At 42.8% G+C, this 17,714-nt stretch overlaps 1 protein-coding gene and 1 pseudogene across 2 annotated transcripts in view; both read right to left on the reverse strand.

The window, feature by feature from the left end:
- Nucleotides 1-17,714, reverse strand: part of LOC138168073 (RIMS-binding protein 2-like) — a 490,664-nt gene that overhangs the window by 27,126 nt on the left and 445,824 nt on the right. For both annotated transcript variants that reach the window (XM_069097401.1, XM_069097946.1), the window contains exons 16-18: nucleotides 13,283-13,435; nucleotides 8,816-8,974; nucleotides 1,201-1,318 (exon numbers count right to left, since the gene is read on the reverse strand). In XM_069097401.1, the coding sequence (XP_068953502.1) occupies nucleotides 1,201-1,318; nucleotides 8,816-8,974; nucleotides 13,283-13,435 (430 nt within the window). The remainder of the gene's footprint in view (nucleotides 1-1,200; nucleotides 1,319-8,815; nucleotides 8,975-13,282; nucleotides 13,436-17,714) is intronic.
- LOC138148098 (RIMS-binding protein 2 pseudogene) lies at nucleotides 3,541-4,371 on the reverse strand (annotated as a pseudogene).

Here is a 17,714-nt window from a genome sequence, read left to right on the forward strand (position 1 = left end):
GAGAGGTTGTGCAAGTGTGTGCATAAGTGCATATGTGCATGCACAAATGTGTGTTTGTGCATGCTTTCAAAAAATACAACTTCACTCAATCATTGGGTTCCATTATCTTGTGAATGATACTTTTTGGAATTTCTTTTTTTCTTTTGTTTTTCCTTTCTTTTCTTTCCTTTTTTTCATAGAACAAACATCTGTATGATACTGATTCATCTGAACAACAGAAAAGTGAAATTCCTCCAGTGTGTCCTCTGACATTTGTCCACAGGCTCCTTTTAATCCAATAGATCCAGTGCAACAAATGAAAGGACAACATTGGCTCAACTTGCCAAATTCCAAAAAGTAGTTAAGAGAATGGAAACTGAAAGTTGGATGATGATCAACGAATGGAAGGATGGCTAGGTGGGTGAATGGAGGGGAGCACCAATTTCAGATTCCTGTATCCATGCTTGGAAAGTCATTCTCTTCAGTCGGGTTTTAAATTTTGTCAACCAACATTTCAATCACTTTCAGTTCTCAACTGTACCATTTGTGTGGGTTCACTTGATCAATTGCCCCCTCCCTCCATTTTCATATGAACTCTCAGTGATCCAAAGACTGATGAACCATTCTGCGGATTTCATTATCTCTTGTTTTTCCTTCTTCTCACTGTCAATTTCTTAGCAGTGCCCATTCTAGGATGAGCCACGGATAGAAGAGGCCGAGAAATTCAGACTGGTCACATATGGGTGTTGAATAGTAGCTCTGTTAAAAAACTGGATATTGAATTAAAGGCTAGCACAAGAAGGTCACTTTCCTTAGGAAGTCTTTCCTGGTTTCTCTGGGCACGAAAGCCCTCTCCCCGCTCAAGTTACTATGTATATTCTTATACTTGTCTGTTTTCATGTTGCATTCCCTCAGAATGTTAATTCCTTGGGGACAAAGACTTTATTTTTGTCTTCCTATCTCCAGCGCCCCCTACTGTGCTTGGCACATAGTTGGAAATTAAATTAAATCCTAGATTGAATTATATTGGTCTTCCTATATTATACTACCATGGATTATTGAGAGTTTTCTCTATTTTAGCTCTTAATACGATACTTTCATATAAATAAATGTGTATACACACAACTATATAAACACAAACACACATAGGCAATACATAAAGGACTAAGAATTCACTCTGTACTTGTAAAGAACAGAAATGTACCAATCAGGCCAACTGACCAATGGAAGGGACCATCATTGGCCGGGGCCTCTGAGGTCCAGCACTGCCATGTGATAACCTTCGACCCGGGTGATCCACCCTATCAGTCCGTCCGGCAGAGGCTGGGTTTCCTAAAAGCTGAAGACAAAACAACACAACAGAGTCACAAGTTTCACCATCAGTAGGCTCAAGGACATTTGCAAAGATCATTTCGGTTGGGGAGCAGAAGCTGTAAAGGCAACTAAACTTAGCTTTTAACTGAAAGGTTAGCTGAAGCACCTGGAAGAGAAGCAGACCAATGTCAATCTCCAATCAAGTCATGTTTGGCCATGTCGCACAAAATGATTCACTTGGGTGCCATATTTTAGGTCTGCTGCTGCTGGCCATAAAGAACTTGAACAAAAGTTGCAAAGGCTTATATTCTGACAGAATAAAATACAATTTATCATTCATTTAAAGACAATGGAGGTCTTCGCTCTAGAGTTTGAATCCTAAGGTACCATATGAGTTGTTAATGTGTGTAGCCAAGGGATGTATTTCAGTGGGTCTCATCTCTTTCTACCCAGGCATGTAAGGATGGCTAGGTGGGTGAATAGAGGGGAGCACCAATTTCATGAAAAAAGCCCTGATCTAGAAGTCAGGAGACATGGATTCCAGTCCCATCTCTGTCATTAACTAAGCATATAACCTTGTAGCAAGTCCCTCCCTTTCTCTGGTCTTTAGTTTTCTCTTTTTTTAAACGAAGAGGTAGGTCACTATGACCTCTACTACCTTTTCTATTTGCAGGTCTGTGATCCAAGGATCCATTCATCTCTAGGGTTCTTTCCACATCTAGGATTCTATAGTCTTAAAAATTCAGACTTTTCCAAATGTACTCCTTGGAGCATAGCTGTCTATGTGAGGGTAATAAAAACCTATGGACTGGAATTTCCTTTGCATGTTCAGATTGCTTGAGCCTAGCTCTTTCTGTGTACTGCTCTAAAACAAACCTCAGTGACTTATGGAGAACTCAGCCGAACTCCTGGGTCAGTTCACTGCTCATTTAGATGAAAACCTTCAATTATTCCAAGGAAAAAGCAAAAGATTTGTAATGTTCCATGGCACTGATTTGAATAAAAGAGCTTATGATGAACAAAGGGAGAGTATATTCAATATTATGCTTCCCAAGCTGTGGGCAAAAACTCCTGGGTGCAGAGAGGTTAAATCCTTGAGACTTTCTGGACTGGTGGTCCTTGCTAGGTGATGGCCTCATATTTAGTGCCCACTTGCAGCAACATAATGGATTGCACCAACTCAGGCTTGGGGGTGGGGTGGGATGGGCTGAATGAATGAAGCTGGGGGAAAGTTCAGGCTAACTAGTTCAAAACTTCACCTGCATTTCCATTCCAAGGTAGAGGATATATGAGGGGGTGATCTGAAAAGAGGGTGCAAATTAGAGATATATGGGGACCAACTCAGTGTGGTGGATAGAATACTGGACTTGTTCTCAAGAAGAGCTGAGTTCAGATCCCACCTCTGACACCCACTGTATGATCCTGATCATGCTGTTTAACCTCTCTGTGCCTCTCTTTCTTTAATATGACATAAAAAGCTTGGGTTAAATGACCTTCCAGTTCTAGGTCTTTGATGCTATGAAATCACTTAATCTTTCTGAGCCTCAATTTTCCTCATCTGTAATATGGAGGTAATAATATACAGGCTACCTATACTACAAAGAATTATTGTGAGATTCAAATGAGATAATGCCTGTAATTTGTTTTTCAAGTTTTAAGGTACTATACAACTGCCAGTTATTAGCATTCTTCTTCTTATTATTGAATACCTACTCTTTAAATGCTAGTAACTCAGCTCCAGGGAATAGGTTAGAGAGTTGTCTTAGGTATTGAACACAAAGATTGGCAAGGGATAGAAAATTCATTCTTGGATCTGGGTGGCAGGAAGGGTAAGGCAATCTAGAAACAATACATAGTCTCGTTTATGAACTCTTCCCTTCAATTTTGTTTTAAAGTCAAAGAATAAAAGCCAAATACTTCAATCCACAATGATCTTGTCATCAGCAGCAGTCATAACAATGGTGATGGGTGTATTGAGGAGGGGGGGAAAACACCAAGAAAGCCAAACTTTCTGATAATTCTAGTTCAGCTAACCCTTAATTAAAATTTAGATTCAGTTGTCCTTTAATAAAAGCAGCCATTATTGTAATTTGTTCTGTGGGAAAATCATCATTATAAGCAAAGTAAGGAGGTCTTGAGCATGGTAAGAAGCCTGCAAAATGATGAGGCTGAGGAAATTTAAAAAAAATGCATGAAGAATGAAAGGAGAGCAAGTGGAGAAAGTTCCCAAAGATGGGCACCAAGAAATCAAAAGAAGAAAGAAAGAAAATCGATTGGATTGGCAAGCAGATGGTAGAAGGGAGGATTTACTTCACACACCAAAGAACCTTCTCCATCTCTGGGAGCAGATTTTGTAAGCAGGACAGGAGCCCTGCTGTCACTCATCTGGACCTTCCAGGCACAGCAAGGGTCTTCTGGCTTCATGGGATCACTGTAGTGACTCTTCCTGGGGCTAGTTCTCTCTGGGCCAGGTGTGGTCTCATTGTTCCTGATGACCTCACTGGGGACAAATTGCTCTCCAAAGTCTTCCTCAATGCTGGTCTGCCGGGTCAGTGTTTTCCTACGGGCCAGAAGGGGCCTTGGACTTCTCCGGCATGAACAGTGGCTGCAGCCTGGGCAGCAGGGGGGGCCAGCTTGAGGGGATGGATGACCGTGCACATTTCGGAAGCTAAACCGAGACTCTTCCTCCTCACTCCCGCAGTCAAGCCCACTGTCTGGGCTCCGGGTGAGGGCCCGGCTAAATCTGTAACCCTTATCTTCAGGGGCAGAGTCCTCTGAGTGGTGAGCAAACCCAGATAGCCTGTGCTTGGTTGGGAACCAGGTGGTCTGTTGGGCCTTGTCTTCAATGCAACACCTGGGGAACCTAGGCCCTCTGGGCCCTGGGGCTTTCACCTTATAGGACAACCCTAAACCTTGCTTGTGATGCAGCTCAGAATAGTCTCCATCCTCTTCTGCTACTTCTGGGATACTAAAAAGTTTTTTACTGTGGTGGGTCTGTTGGGGAAATTCGGGCTGTTCCCAAAAAGTTGCATCGGTGGTGGTCCTACTTTCACAGCACTCCTTGAGTAGTATGCGATGTTAAACCAAACAAAGAACAAAACAGAAAAATAGGTGCAGAAGAAAAAGTGAACGAGAAAACAGAAAACGAGGCCAAAAAAAGGAAGGAAAGAAAAATAAAGACAGAATTAGTTTTAGACATGATGACAAACGGAAGGCATGCGGCTTACTCAGTGGAGGGGGAATGGCAGGCTCTGGATGATTCTCTGAAAATAAAGACATGTTGAGAGTGTTGGAGAGAAGGCAGGAGATCACAGTACAAACAGAGGGCAGGCATACTGATGCTTGAAGAGGAAGGAGCCAAAGCAGCCCATTAAAAGAGAGGGAAAAAAGAGAGAGAAAGAGAAAATCAAAAGTGGTGCCTTAGAGAGAAGGGGCTGGATGAGGGAGAGGTTCTAGGTTCTATGGGGATCAGAGCTATGGATGGTTCCAAGCTCAGTGCCTAAACTGGATTCTTCTTCTGTGTTTTCCATGCCGACAGAGTAGTGTCTAGGGGTTACATTGTCTGTCTTGTTTTTCCCTGGACCATGTGTGTTTGGAATCCACCATGGATGGGGGCATGCATCTCAGCCTACCTATGTTGCTGGCCACATGTCCTTTTGGTTAGGACAAGCTTTACATAGTACGCTTTCTTACTGGCAAAAGGCACATGCCACAAGGGAAGCATTCCCAGCATGGTACCCCACATTGTAACGGGGGACCTCCACCAGCTGATGACCAGATAACACCAGCAGTTATTTTACCGCTGTGCTGAAAACTTCACCCAACCAAGAAGCCTGAGGGCTTTCATGTGACATGAAGCCCTCAACCAAATCCTGCTCCTAGACACCAGCCACCCCTGAGGAATAGAATACATACCAGATAGAGAGAAGGGATGCACATTCAGAGAGGAGCAGCTGGAGGGAGGGAACATTCCATGTAGCTGTTTCTCAGATAGTAAATGACAATGAATTCGTCTGTTAAACATTCAAAGTACCTCCATATACTGGAGAGCACATATTAGTATTGTGGGAATGGGTACCTTTGTGTGTGGGACCTGAGGATGATTTAGAGGGAGGAGGACAAGTAAAGATTTCATTGGCTTTCTCTTACGGGAGCACCTCAATGGTTTCCCCCTGGAGGGAGGGTAGGAATTAATTTCTTTCCTTAGGAGCTCTTAGAGACTGATGCATTTTACCACTACTAAGAGACCCTATTGTGTGGGGAGGCAGCACTGCTCAGGATTGGACCTTACAAGATACAAGGATTGGACCTTACAAGATACACATGGAATAGTTGGGCAGGAAGGGTATCAAGAAAAGTGTGGGGGAAAAAATCATCAGGTGCCATTTGCAAAAAAGCAGAGAAAAATTGGGGGCACTGTTGGGCTCCAATTGAAAGAGCTTCAGGGCTGACCAGTGAGGGAAGTGCAGATTGCTTGGACCAGTCAATAAAGTAAGTGCACCACAGGGTTTGTGAGGATGGAAGAATCATGATCCTTCAAACCTGAGAGGGACTTCAGAGTTCATCTAGACCAGCCCATGTCTGAACAATTAGTTATTCAATTTAGTATATCACCATCCCCTCAGTAGAATGTAAGCTCCTTGAGGGCAGGGCCTATTGGGTCTTTGTCTTTGTGTCCCCAGTGCCTAGCACAGTGCCTGCCCCATAGTCAATGCTTGGTAAATGCTGTTGGATTGAACTGTTCAATTGTACAACAGATTTAGGACTGGAAAGGCTCCTTAGAGGTGATCTACCCAACTCCTTCATCTTACAGATGAAGATGGTGAGACCCACAGAAAGTTAAGTGACTTGCCCAAGGACACACAGGTAATAAGTAGTAGAATTGGGATTTGAATTCAATTGCCTTGATTACAAATTTGGTCTACTGTTATTCAAATGCCTCTTGAAGACCTCCAGTAAAGGGAAACTCAAAAGGTCCCAGTGAGATTTGACGTTTGGTCACTGGGCTCATGACTTTAGAGCATTCTTTTTTTTTTAAAGAACAATTCTTAATGTAAAATAATTCCATAATTCCTCTCTACCCTTCCCCCACAACTATAGAATCCCCATTTCTCACTGCTTGTATCTTACCTTTCATGGGATTTAGTCATGTAGGACCATGTCAGCACTGGTCAAATAAATGAAGAGCAAAGCCAGGTCTAACTATACTGGATTTTTGCTCCTGTAGACCTTTTGCCATGGAGGTGAAAGAGGAATTCTTGGTAGAATGTAAGCTCCTTTCAGGCAGGACTATTTCATTTTAGTCAGTGCCTGATGCTTAATAAGTATAAATGCTCATTGGATTTAATTGCAACTGAGTTTGCTGACCTCTCAGGCTCCTTTTATTTCTGAGAGTCTGGGACAATAGGAACCACCAGTAAGAGATAAGAAGACCGCTGAAGACAGGATTTGACATTGTTACTCTTAATAGTCAGGAGGCATGCGAATCTATGGAAATAGCAGTGGTGGGGATGTCAAAGTGCCCAGTCCATGGGAGAGGAAGGTTTTCAGGATCCAGTCATGTCACTTTGGAAGAACTTGCACAGGTCTATGTCTATGCAAGGCATCACTGACTTAGTCGCCATATTGGGATGATGGGTTTGGTGTCTTCCATTCAAACCACATGAATCAGTGCTCCACTATGGCCCATAGATTCTCATTGGAGAAACGGGAATTCAGTGAGCTTTGCTGAGGATAAGGGAGAGATTTCCACAAATTGTACAAAATTTTTTTACAGTCTCCTCCTCCAGAACTGACACACTCTTAAACTGTTGGAATAGGGGCAGGTCAGCTCCAAGGAAGGAGTAAAGAAAGTAGGTCTATCCTGATGTAGATAAGGGAAAGAGGGGAGAGACAAAGGACTATCTCCCATTTGTGAGATGTTTTCTTTTTAATGGACTTATGATTTCACAAGTATAGGAATTTCCTTTGGGATAGGGAGGGAACTCCCTTGGTCAATGCTGATCAGTACTTGTTCTACAACTGATGGTCTTAGAGAGTAACTTGGGAGACTCAGAGGTTAAGTGACTAACTGAGAGTAACAAAGCCAGATCCTTTTAGCTAGCACCTAGGCCAGCTCTCGATCCACTATACCTTTATTCTCTCCCCTTCCTCCTGCAATATATGGTTCCCTGGTTCAAAAGGTTCCATTGATGCCTCATTACATTTGGGACAACATTCCTCCTCCTTAGACTGAGGCTTTCATTACTCATTTGGTCTTTACTCTCCTACTAGGGATTGAAAACCAGTCTTGGTGTCAGGAAGGTCAGGGTCCAAGTCTCACCTCTGACACACATGGCTGTGTGATCCTAGGATTTATTTTTTCAACTCCACATTGTTCCTTCAGTGTGCTAGATCCTCTCCAAGATGCTAAGTTGCAGAAGAGGTGCTTATCTGCATTACTCGAAGGAGTTTCTTCATCCAAGAGCATCCCATACTATTGAAATCAAGATCCCGGTTCTATCCCTATCCATAGCACACACTCTGGATTCGTTAAAGTGCATTCATGAAATACACAACAAAATCCTCTGCAAGGACCAAGGGAGAAAGCTTGTTACTTATGGGAGCTTGTGTGTGTGTGTGTGTGTGTGTGTGTGTGTGTGTGTGTGTGTGTGAAATCAAGGAAGATTTCATGGAGGAGGTGGCATGTGCACTCAGCTTTTAGGATGGGTAGAAATCCAGCAGACAAAGAGAGAGTGGAAGGATATTCCAGTAAGAGAAGAGGGTACACAAAGGTGGGAAAATATAGTGTGTGCTCAGACAGAGAATAGACGGTGGAGTACATTGGGCTAGGGAATGCAAAATAAGGCTGGAAGGGTATAGTAGTACTAGGTGGTGGAAAGCCTTGAATTCCAAGGAAAGAAGTTTGAACCATCCTTGATAGGCAGTAGGGAGCCACTGAATGTTTTTGAACAGAAGAAGGGTATAACTAAATCTCTCCACCTTATTTCTCCAGCTACAAAGAAAACTCACAGAGGGCAGAAGTTATGTGTTACACCTCACGGCATGTCTAGTTGGGTACAAAGAAGGTGACTGAGAAATATTGGCATTGGCTTTACCCCTGTTCCTCCAATAACCCAAAGGGGAATTATTGATGAAGTGAGACAGAGATATACATGCCATTCCTGGTGCCAGGTCAATAGAAAGGAAGAAGCTGGAGTGGCTAGGTGGCGCAGTGAATAGAGCACCAGGAGAACCTGAGTTCAAATCTGGCCTCAGACACTTAACACAAAAATTAGCCATGTGACCTTGGGCAAGTCGCTTAACCCCAATTGCCCTCCAAAAAGGAAAAACAAAACAAAAAAAAAGTAATAAAAAAAAAGAAAGAAAGAAGCTGCCTTGAGATTGAGCATTTAATAGGCGCAGTCTGGGGGACCATCTAGAACCAGGGTGCCTGAGATGATCAAAGGGACAAAAACAGAAGGTGAGAAGACCCAATGCAAGAGAGATTCAGCCTTGACTAGAACTGCTCCTGGCCACTGACCTTGAGCGTGTTGTGTGGGGTTCCACTGGACCTCCTCCTGCCCCCGTCCTCCAGTTGCATCTCTGAATAGAGCTCCTCCTCATCCTCTTCCATGATGTCAGACAGGTCGGAGCCCCGGCTGCTCTCCGTGTGGTATTCCTCTCCATGACCATAGTGTGACTGTAGGACCAGAGTGGAGAGAACAGGATACTTGGTGAAAATGGGACCTTGGCTGTCCCCAAAGCACCTCTCCCCTCATACAGGGTGCTGGAGTTTCTCTAAAAATCTAAATCTTTTAGGATTTAGAACTGAATAGTCACTTAGAGATCACCATGGAAAGAGCAAGGCACCGGAGTCAAAGCATCTGGGTTCATATCTTGTCTCTGATGCTTACAACCTGTGGGACCTAGGCCAAGTCACACTCTCTGAGCCTCAGTTTCCTCATCTGTAAAATGAGAGGATTGAATTAGATTGTCTCTGAGGTCCCTTCCAGTCCTGGATCTAGGAGCCTATGATCTTGTCATCCCACCTCCATTTTATATAGGAAGAAACAAGAGGGGTGTACACATAGACACAAGGGTCAAAGTCAGGACTCAAACTCAGATCCCTCAGCTCCAGATCCAGCCATTTTCCCCTGGTTTCACTGCACCACATTGATTTTTAAAAAAATCCTTTTCTAACATGCAAGGATTCTCTTGCACATCTCTGGCCTTTCTCATGGAAAACTCATGGAGCTCAGATCAACTGAACGAGCTTAACACTCAGCACTGTGTCCAGCACATAGTATACACTCAATAATTCCTTCTTCCCCAGATAAATGCCTGAATTCTGAAGGAGGGAAACAACCTAGAAGATCTTGGCAATAGAACGAGCAGAGGGCTCTTTCTTTGGACACTATCAACAATCCTGCTTGGAAAGAATCTTTCACTGGAGGAATCACCAGACACATCCTTCATGTGGAAAGTGAGAGAATGTTGGGAGCTTCATGCTTGGTGGTGATGCCCCGTATCCATGGCCAGTATAGTCCTGGTCACTATGTGAGCAGAGTAGGGCCAGGGAGAGGGGAAGGGTGAAGAGCTTCCCAGGTACCAAAGAAAGACCCTCCTCAATTCTAAAGTCACCTTACCGATGGGTGTAATAATGATAACAAAAGGAAACTGGATACTTTAGAATCATAATGACCAATTCTGGCTCCAGGGAAGTTAAAGAAATTTAATCCCCCTCCTGTCAGGGGACAGGTGGGAGACAACAGGTGTGGAACATTGTACCTACTGTCAGATACAGTCACAGTTAATTGGCTTTGATTATTTTCTGTGATCATAAGGGAGAGCTCATTGATGTGACTGGAAATGACTATGGTATAAAACTGAAAGGCATCGATAAAACTCATCATTTTCAAAAATTTTAAGTAAGCTTAACAACTCCAGAACACTGAAATCTTGTGAATGAAGAAAGTAAAGGAATAAGAATTTATTAAATGCCTACTAGGCATCTGTTCTGAGCACTTTACAAACATCTCCTTTAATTTTCATAACAACCCTATTATCATTTTCTTTTTTTAGCAGAGAAAGAAATTGAGGCAGAGATCGGGTCTCGCCCAGAGTCTTGTCACACAGCTATTAAGTATCTATGGCTGGATTTGAACTCGGGTTTTCTTGCCTTCAGGACCAGCAGTTTATCCACTGTGCCATCTAGCTCTAGCCTCTGGTATAACATTGTTGACTAGAGCTCTGTAATGGAAGGGATGATTTTAATTGTTAATGCTCTAATAGGTTCATGGGATGCAAATTTCGGCTCTCTAGAAAGAAACTGTCCTAGCAAATAGAGCTGTAGAATGGGTTGCCTCAGGAGGTTTTATATCAAGGGCTGGATTACCACTTGTTGGGCATATTGTAGAGGGATTCTGGTACTGGCCAGATTAGATGTCATCTCAGCCCTTCCCACTCTGACTTTCCCATGGGATTGAGAGTCAGGGGATCTGGGTTTGAATCCTGACTGTGCTACTCATTATTTGTATGACCTTGGGCAAACTCCTTATTTTCCATCAATCAGTCAATAAGCATTTATTAAGTACCTATTGTATATTAGGCATTGTGCTAAGCACTGGGGATACAAAAAGAGGCAATTTGAGGCAGTCCCTTCTCTCAAGGAGCTTACAGTCTAATAGAGAAGACAACATATAAACAAATATATACAAAATAAACTATATGCAGGATATATGTATATGTATATACATAGATATATAAACACACACACACATATATTATATATATGATAATTGACAGAGGGAAAGCACTAGAATGAAGAGGAAGTGGGAAAGGCTTCCTATAAAAGATGGGAATTTGCTCAGTCTCTTCATTGGTAAAATAAGAAGGTTTCACCACATGGTTTCTAAGGTGCCTCCTGACTTTAACACTGTAGATGCAGAGCATGTTTGCTGTGTTGAGCTGAGTAGAGTCAATGGATGGAAGTTGGGGGGGACTGGGATGAGACAGTGAAATACCTTGCAGGTGTCACCAGCCCCAACTCTCAGTGAAGTACTAATGTAAGAATATCATTAGCAAAACAAATGAGCTAAAAAAATAAGCTAAAATTTAGAACTAGAAGATGGTCTGGGTGCAGCTGAATAAGTCACACTGAGATGAAAAAAGGGCTCTCATTTGCTGTGAATACATTGAAAATGGTTTAGAATAAATGTATGAAGGATCTATAGGCAATTCCCTCCATGAAAGCAGATTGCAACCTTTCCATGACTTTACCTGAGGCTCAGAGAGACTGAGCAACTTCTTCAAGGTCACACAACCAATAAATAGTAAGTTAAAGGCATCCAGGGAGCACAATGGATGAAGAAGGGTCAGGCTTAGAATCAGGAAGACCTGGGTTCAAATCCATACTAGCTAGGTGTCCTTGGGCAAGTCATTTAATTTTTAATAGGCCCTTATCTGTAAAATGGGAATAATAATAAGAACCCGCCTTATAAATTCTCCTCCCCCTCCTCCTCCTTCTTCTTCTTTCTTCTTTTCTTCCTCCTCCTCCACCTTCTCCTTCTTTTTCTTCTTCTTTCTCTTCTCCTTCTTTTTTTTCTTCTTCTTCTTCCTCCTTTTTTTCTTCCTTTTCCTCTCCTTCTCCCTCTTTCATCTTCCTCTTCCTCCTTTTTCTCTTCCTCTTTCACCTTCTTCTTTTCAATTTTAACATAGGTTTTCTTATTGGCAAGTCCCGTAGTCCTTTTCCCTCTAGGTTTTTGGACCCTATCTTGGATTTCATTGTCCCATTTGTCCCACTGAGGAAACTCCCTCTGTCAATACAGATAAACATCTGCTTCTGGATTTAAAATCTTTGTTCCTCAATGCACTGGGAAGGTAAACGTCTTGCTCAGGGTCACACAACCAATAAATATCAGAGGCAGGACTTGAACCTGAGTCTTCCCACTTCTAACCATGCAGCCTCATTTTAGGGAAGGGGTTCTTAAACAGAGGTCTGTGAACTTCTTTTTCCTGATATTTTGATAACTGTATTTCAATATAATTGATTTCCTTTGTAATATTTGGTGTTCTCAGTCGTGTCTGACTTTTTGTGACCCCATTTGGGGGTTTCTTGGCAAGGGCACTAGAGAGGTTTGCCATTTCCTTCTTCAGATCATTTAACAGATGAGGAAACTGAGTCAAACAGGCTGAAATGACTTGCCCAGGGTCACACCACTAGTAAGTGTTTGAGACTAGGTTTGAACTCAGGAAGGGGAGTCATCCTGCCTCTCCAGACCCTGCTGCCTCTTTGTAATACTCTGTAATCCATTTAATTTGTAATCTGTTAAAGTGTGAACTCCTGGAGGTCAGGGACTGTCTTTCGGCCTTTCTTTGTATCCCCAGGACTTAGTATGGTGCCTAGTCCATAGTGGGTGCTAAATAATTATCTACTGACTGGCTGCCTCGGTATTTTATTTTACATATTTTAAAACATTATTCTGAGAAGGGATCCATAGGCTTTATTAAAGAATCCATGATATAAAAGGGTTAAGAACATGTGCTTTAGGTTAATGAATGGACAATTCCAAATAATAAATGAGAAAAGGATCTATCCATAGGAGAGAGGTCAGGGTCCATGCACTCGACCTTTGCAGATCAGTTCAATAAGCATTTTTAAGCACCTCCTATCAGAGGTTTTGGTCAGGAGAGCTGAATTCTTTGGCTAAAATGACACCTTGGAGATAAATAGTAAAATTCAACTCCCCAGGTGGTGGTCAGGTCGCTGCCACCATATGGGAACCTTTAAGAACTGACCACTGGGGCGGCCAGGTAGCACAGCGAGTAAGAGCACCGGCTCCAGTGTTGAGAAGACCTGGAGATCGAATCCCGGGCTCAGACACTTAGCACCACACCCAGAACTAATAACTGGTTGTGTAACCTTGAGCAAGTTACTTAACCCCAATTGCTTTAAAAAAAAAAAAAAAAAGAGAACTGGCCACTGCCAGCTATGTGGGCTGCCAATTACCTGCTTGCCGAGCTCAGAACCCTTCAGAAAATCATCCACGGAAGCCCCTCTCCTTTTGATGTCGGGTGAGTCATAGCCATCCTCCTCCTCCTCATCAGAGTTCACGTAATGCCCTGCCCTGCTCCTGTCCTCGAACAGGCTCCTTTTCTCCAACTTGGAGGGAAAAAGAGAAGAAGCAAGTAAGGCAGGGCTAGTTATCTCTGGCAGGAACTAAAAAAAAAAGACAAGGCATTGGTGTTAGGGGTGACAGTAACAGACCTCTATATGCCACTGTACCCTTTGCAAATTGTTTGAGTCACCAGACTTCACTTGAGTCTCACACCAAGCAGCTGAGGGATGTGCTATTACTATATCCCTCATTTTATTGATAAAGAAATAGGCACAGAAGAGTCAGATGAGTTGCCTATGACCACATAGCTAGAGTATTGTGGCAAGATTTGAACTGAGGTCTCCCTGCCTTCACCTTTGAGAATGGTGAAGTGGTTAAGGAAAACCCGAATACAAAACCAGCCTCAGAAACTTCCTAACTGGGTGACCTTGGGAAAGTCACTAAATCTGTTTGTATTTTTAGGGGGGAAGGCAAGGCAATTGGGGTTAAGTGACTTGTCCAAGGTCACACAGCTAGTAAGTGTGTCGTGTCTGAGGCTGGATTTGAACTCAGGACTTTCTGACTCCAGGGCTGGTGCTCTATTCACTGCACTACCTAGTTGTCCCCAAAAGTCACTAAATCTGTTTGCGTCTGTTTTCTCAATCATAAAACAAAGAGCTTGGACTAGATGACCTCATAGGTCCCTTTTAATTGCAAGTGTATGATCCTATGGAACTCTATGGGCATCTTTGTTCATTTAGAAAGGAAAAGTTGGAATGGATGATCTCGGAGGTCCTTTCTAGCACCAAGTCTCTGATCCTAAGGACCTCTCCAGGTCTATGTGCTCCTCTATAAATGGAAAAGTTGCTAGAGAGGACCACTCTTCTAGCTCTAGACTGATGAGGTCATGGATTTGCTGACATTGAGTTAACTTTAAGGTGTCCAAAGGGTTCTCAAAGTACACGTCCTACTTTGCTTTTGACCAGCTCCATCCCTACTTCAGAGCATACAAACAATAATGACTCCCCCCTTTTATAGATAAGGAAAATGACTTGCCCAAGGTCATACAGCTAGCATATGTATGAGACAGGATTCAAACTCAATTCTCCCTTATTCTAACTATGAAATTCCACTTCTTATGTTTAAGACCTGTGTGATTTTGAGAAAAATCATTAGTTCTAGGCACTCTTCTCTTAACACGGTGCCTGGCACACAGTAAGTGTTAAATTAATATTTTTTTTTGCTTTTTGGAAGGGCAATTGGGGTTAAGTGACTTGCCCAAGGTCCCACGGTTAAATAATGTTATTGACTGATCTTAATACAGGTTAAAAATTGCATTAGCTTTCTTGGTAGCCATGTCACATTGATGTTTTATATGGGACTTGGAATCCTCTAAAACTCCCAAGTTTTTTTTTTTTTTGAGAAGCTGTTGCCTAGTCATACTTTACCCAGTTCCTAGCCTTTAAGAAACATACTACTAGGGAAAAGAAACAGTGAGCAAGTGGATCTCAGAGTGGGGCAGGCCATCCCTGACAGTCATCGCAGAGAGACTCAGGACTGCTGGAGTCTTGGGTTCACATGTGGGCGTCATTTTTTAAGGATATTGTCTTGAATATATAGAGTGGGGTGTGTATGTGTGTGTGAATGATATGAGACCTGCCTTTAAGCATCTGAAGGAACAGAGACTTGGACAGTCTCTCTTGGCACCAGAGCACAGAACTAATAAGCAGAGGCTGTAAAAAAGGTGATTTAGGCTTGATGTCAGAGAACTGTCCAGAACGGAAATGGGCTACCTGCCGTGACAGGTCTTGAGTTCTTCTCCCTGGAGGCCACGTGGAGGCTGGATAACCTTGTCGGGGATGTTGCAGGACTTCTTTTCAGTCCTGAGATTATAGGAGACTGTGCTCCAATAGAGAATCTGAGTTCTGGTGACCATAGCTGCTGTCCTAATTCACTCCACTGGGTGGCACCAACTGTCTAAAGATTTTTTCTTAGCTCTTCTGCCTTTTTGGGTAGATGCTTTGGAGGAGAAGTGTAAACTTTTTTTTTTTTTTTCTGATCTTGACTACTGTGTCTACTAATATCGGCTTTATAAGGGCAGCTTATCCTCCTGGATTTGACTTTCTGAGATCCTAGACGTTCAGGAGAGATTCTCCATTAAGTAGAATGCAGGGGCAGTGAGGTGGGGACCAGCTACTTGGGGATGCTTCACCCAGAATGGAGCAGATACAGGGGGAACATGATAGTGTCCTCATGTACTGAAAAGCTGCCCTAAGGAAGAGGAATTACCTTTGCTCTGCTAAGACCCAGAGGGCAGAATTCTGAATGAATTCCACAATGGGTGGAAGCTGCAACAAGGCAAATTTAGGGTGTATATCAGGAAAATTTCTTAACCTTTAAAGCTGTCCAAAAGTGAAATGGGCTAGAGGTAATAGATTCCCGTTCCTGGAGGTTTCACACAGGCTGGAGATTTGGGGGGGGGGGCTGCTAGGTAGTGCCATGGATAGAGCACTGGGATCAGAGTCATAAAGGCCTGAGTTCAAATTCTGTCCCAGACACTCATTAGCTGTGTGACCCTAGACAAGTCACTTAAAACGTCAGTTTCCTCAGCTGTAACATGGGTATAATAATAGCACTTACCCTTCAGGGTTGTTGTGAAGATCAAAATGAGATAATATTTTTAAAATTAATAAACTTAGCACAGTGCCTGGAGCCTAGTAGCTGATGCGTGTGTGTGTGTGTGTATACTACCTAATAACAGCAGCTGCATTGTCATCATCATATTATAGAGAGTATTTTTAGTCAGGTATGGGTTAGAATGGATAGCTCTGCGCAAGGTCCCTTCTGACTCTGACATTCTATAATTCTGAATTAAATAGTGTAAGAGAGGGAAGGAATGGGGGAAACCTTTGTCAGTACAAAATTCCTCACTAAGGGCCCCAGGATTTGGATATTTCAAGGGGTCACAGGTCCCCAGAAATATCATAGCTCCATGAAGAGATTTGCTTTTGGGACAGCTAGGTGGCACAGTGAGTAGAGCACCAACCCTGGAGTCAGGAGGACCTGATTTCAAATCTGATCTCAGACTCTTGACATACTTACTAGCTGTGTGACCTTGGACAAGTCACTTAATCCCAATCGCCTTGCCTTCCCCCCTCCAAAAAAAAATAGAAAAGAAACTTGCTTCTACACAGATCATGAGGACAGCCTTAGTCCTGTCTACTAAGATTGGTTTGCTTATATTTCTACCTTTGAGAAAGAAACCTTCCCAAGGTCTATATTCTCAGCAAAATCTTGCAGACTTTAGATGGTTTTGTTGAGACTGCATTTTTGCCTTTGAGTTGGGCATCAGTCTTAGAGAACCTGGTTAGCAACTTATATTTGCCATTTTCAAGCTGGCTGACCACAGGGAGCTGGGAACAGTGGGAGGAAAAAGCAATGGCTTTGAAGTCAGTATATGAGTTCAAATCCTGACTCTTGACATGGTACTTGGGTAAGTCACTTAATCTTCATAGTCTTCAGTTTCCTCACAGAAAAAAAGGGCTCCCTTTTAAATCAATGTTCTAATGAACCTTGTTTTCTTCATCTATAGTATCATTACTAATGCTTGCACTACCCACCTCTGAGGGCTGTAGAAGGAAAATCCTTTGTAATCCTTAAAGGGTTACAGAAATGTGCCTTTTTAAAATTATTTATTCATTCATCAAACTTTTACTTGTCCCTACAATAAACTGAGGGAAATTTGCTGCTATAACTTCAAAGGTGTTTTTAAATATCTGTTGCCCACTGGGTCCTTTTTATGGTTCTGGACTATTTGTGCTCAGCCTGTGGTAGAGCCTTCTGAGAGCTCCTACTGGTCTGATCAACCACAGCGAGACACGCTGCACATTGACCCAATGTCACTTAGATGTCATTTTGGTCCTCCCCTAGTAGGAAGGACAACAACCAACCATCCACAGCTCCCAAGGAGGGGTCTATAGACATATCCTCACTCCTAATGGGATCTTAAGTTATTAAAGTGTAGGCCTGCACTGAGACTTTGGGGACACCCTCCATATCCCAGAAGAAGTTGTGTCTTGCATGTTAGATTTGCCCAGAGGAAATTGTACATTTCTGGATGAAGGTAATAGCATTAGACTACATTTTGCTCATCCAGGAGTGGTTAAGAAGGATCCTTCTGCATATTCTTTTCAAATCTTATAGAGACCACTTGATGCAGTGGCTGAGGCTTGAATTCAATGAGATGAAAGATAAGAAAAGGGAGAGGTAAAAGGGAAGGAGGGAGGAAAATGTGAGAAAGAAGAAAGGAAGGAAGGGAAGGAGGGAGGAAACTGTGAGCAAGAA

The sequence above is a fragment of the Petaurus breviceps genome, unplaced genomic scaffold, assembly GCF_028583685.1.
Source record: "Petaurus breviceps papuanus isolate PSGF00001 unplaced genomic scaffold, PetGlider_PUasm1.0 100, whole genome shotgun sequence".
NCBI classification, from domain to species: Eukaryota; Metazoa; Chordata; class Mammalia; order Diprotodontia; family Petauridae; genus Petaurus; species Petaurus breviceps.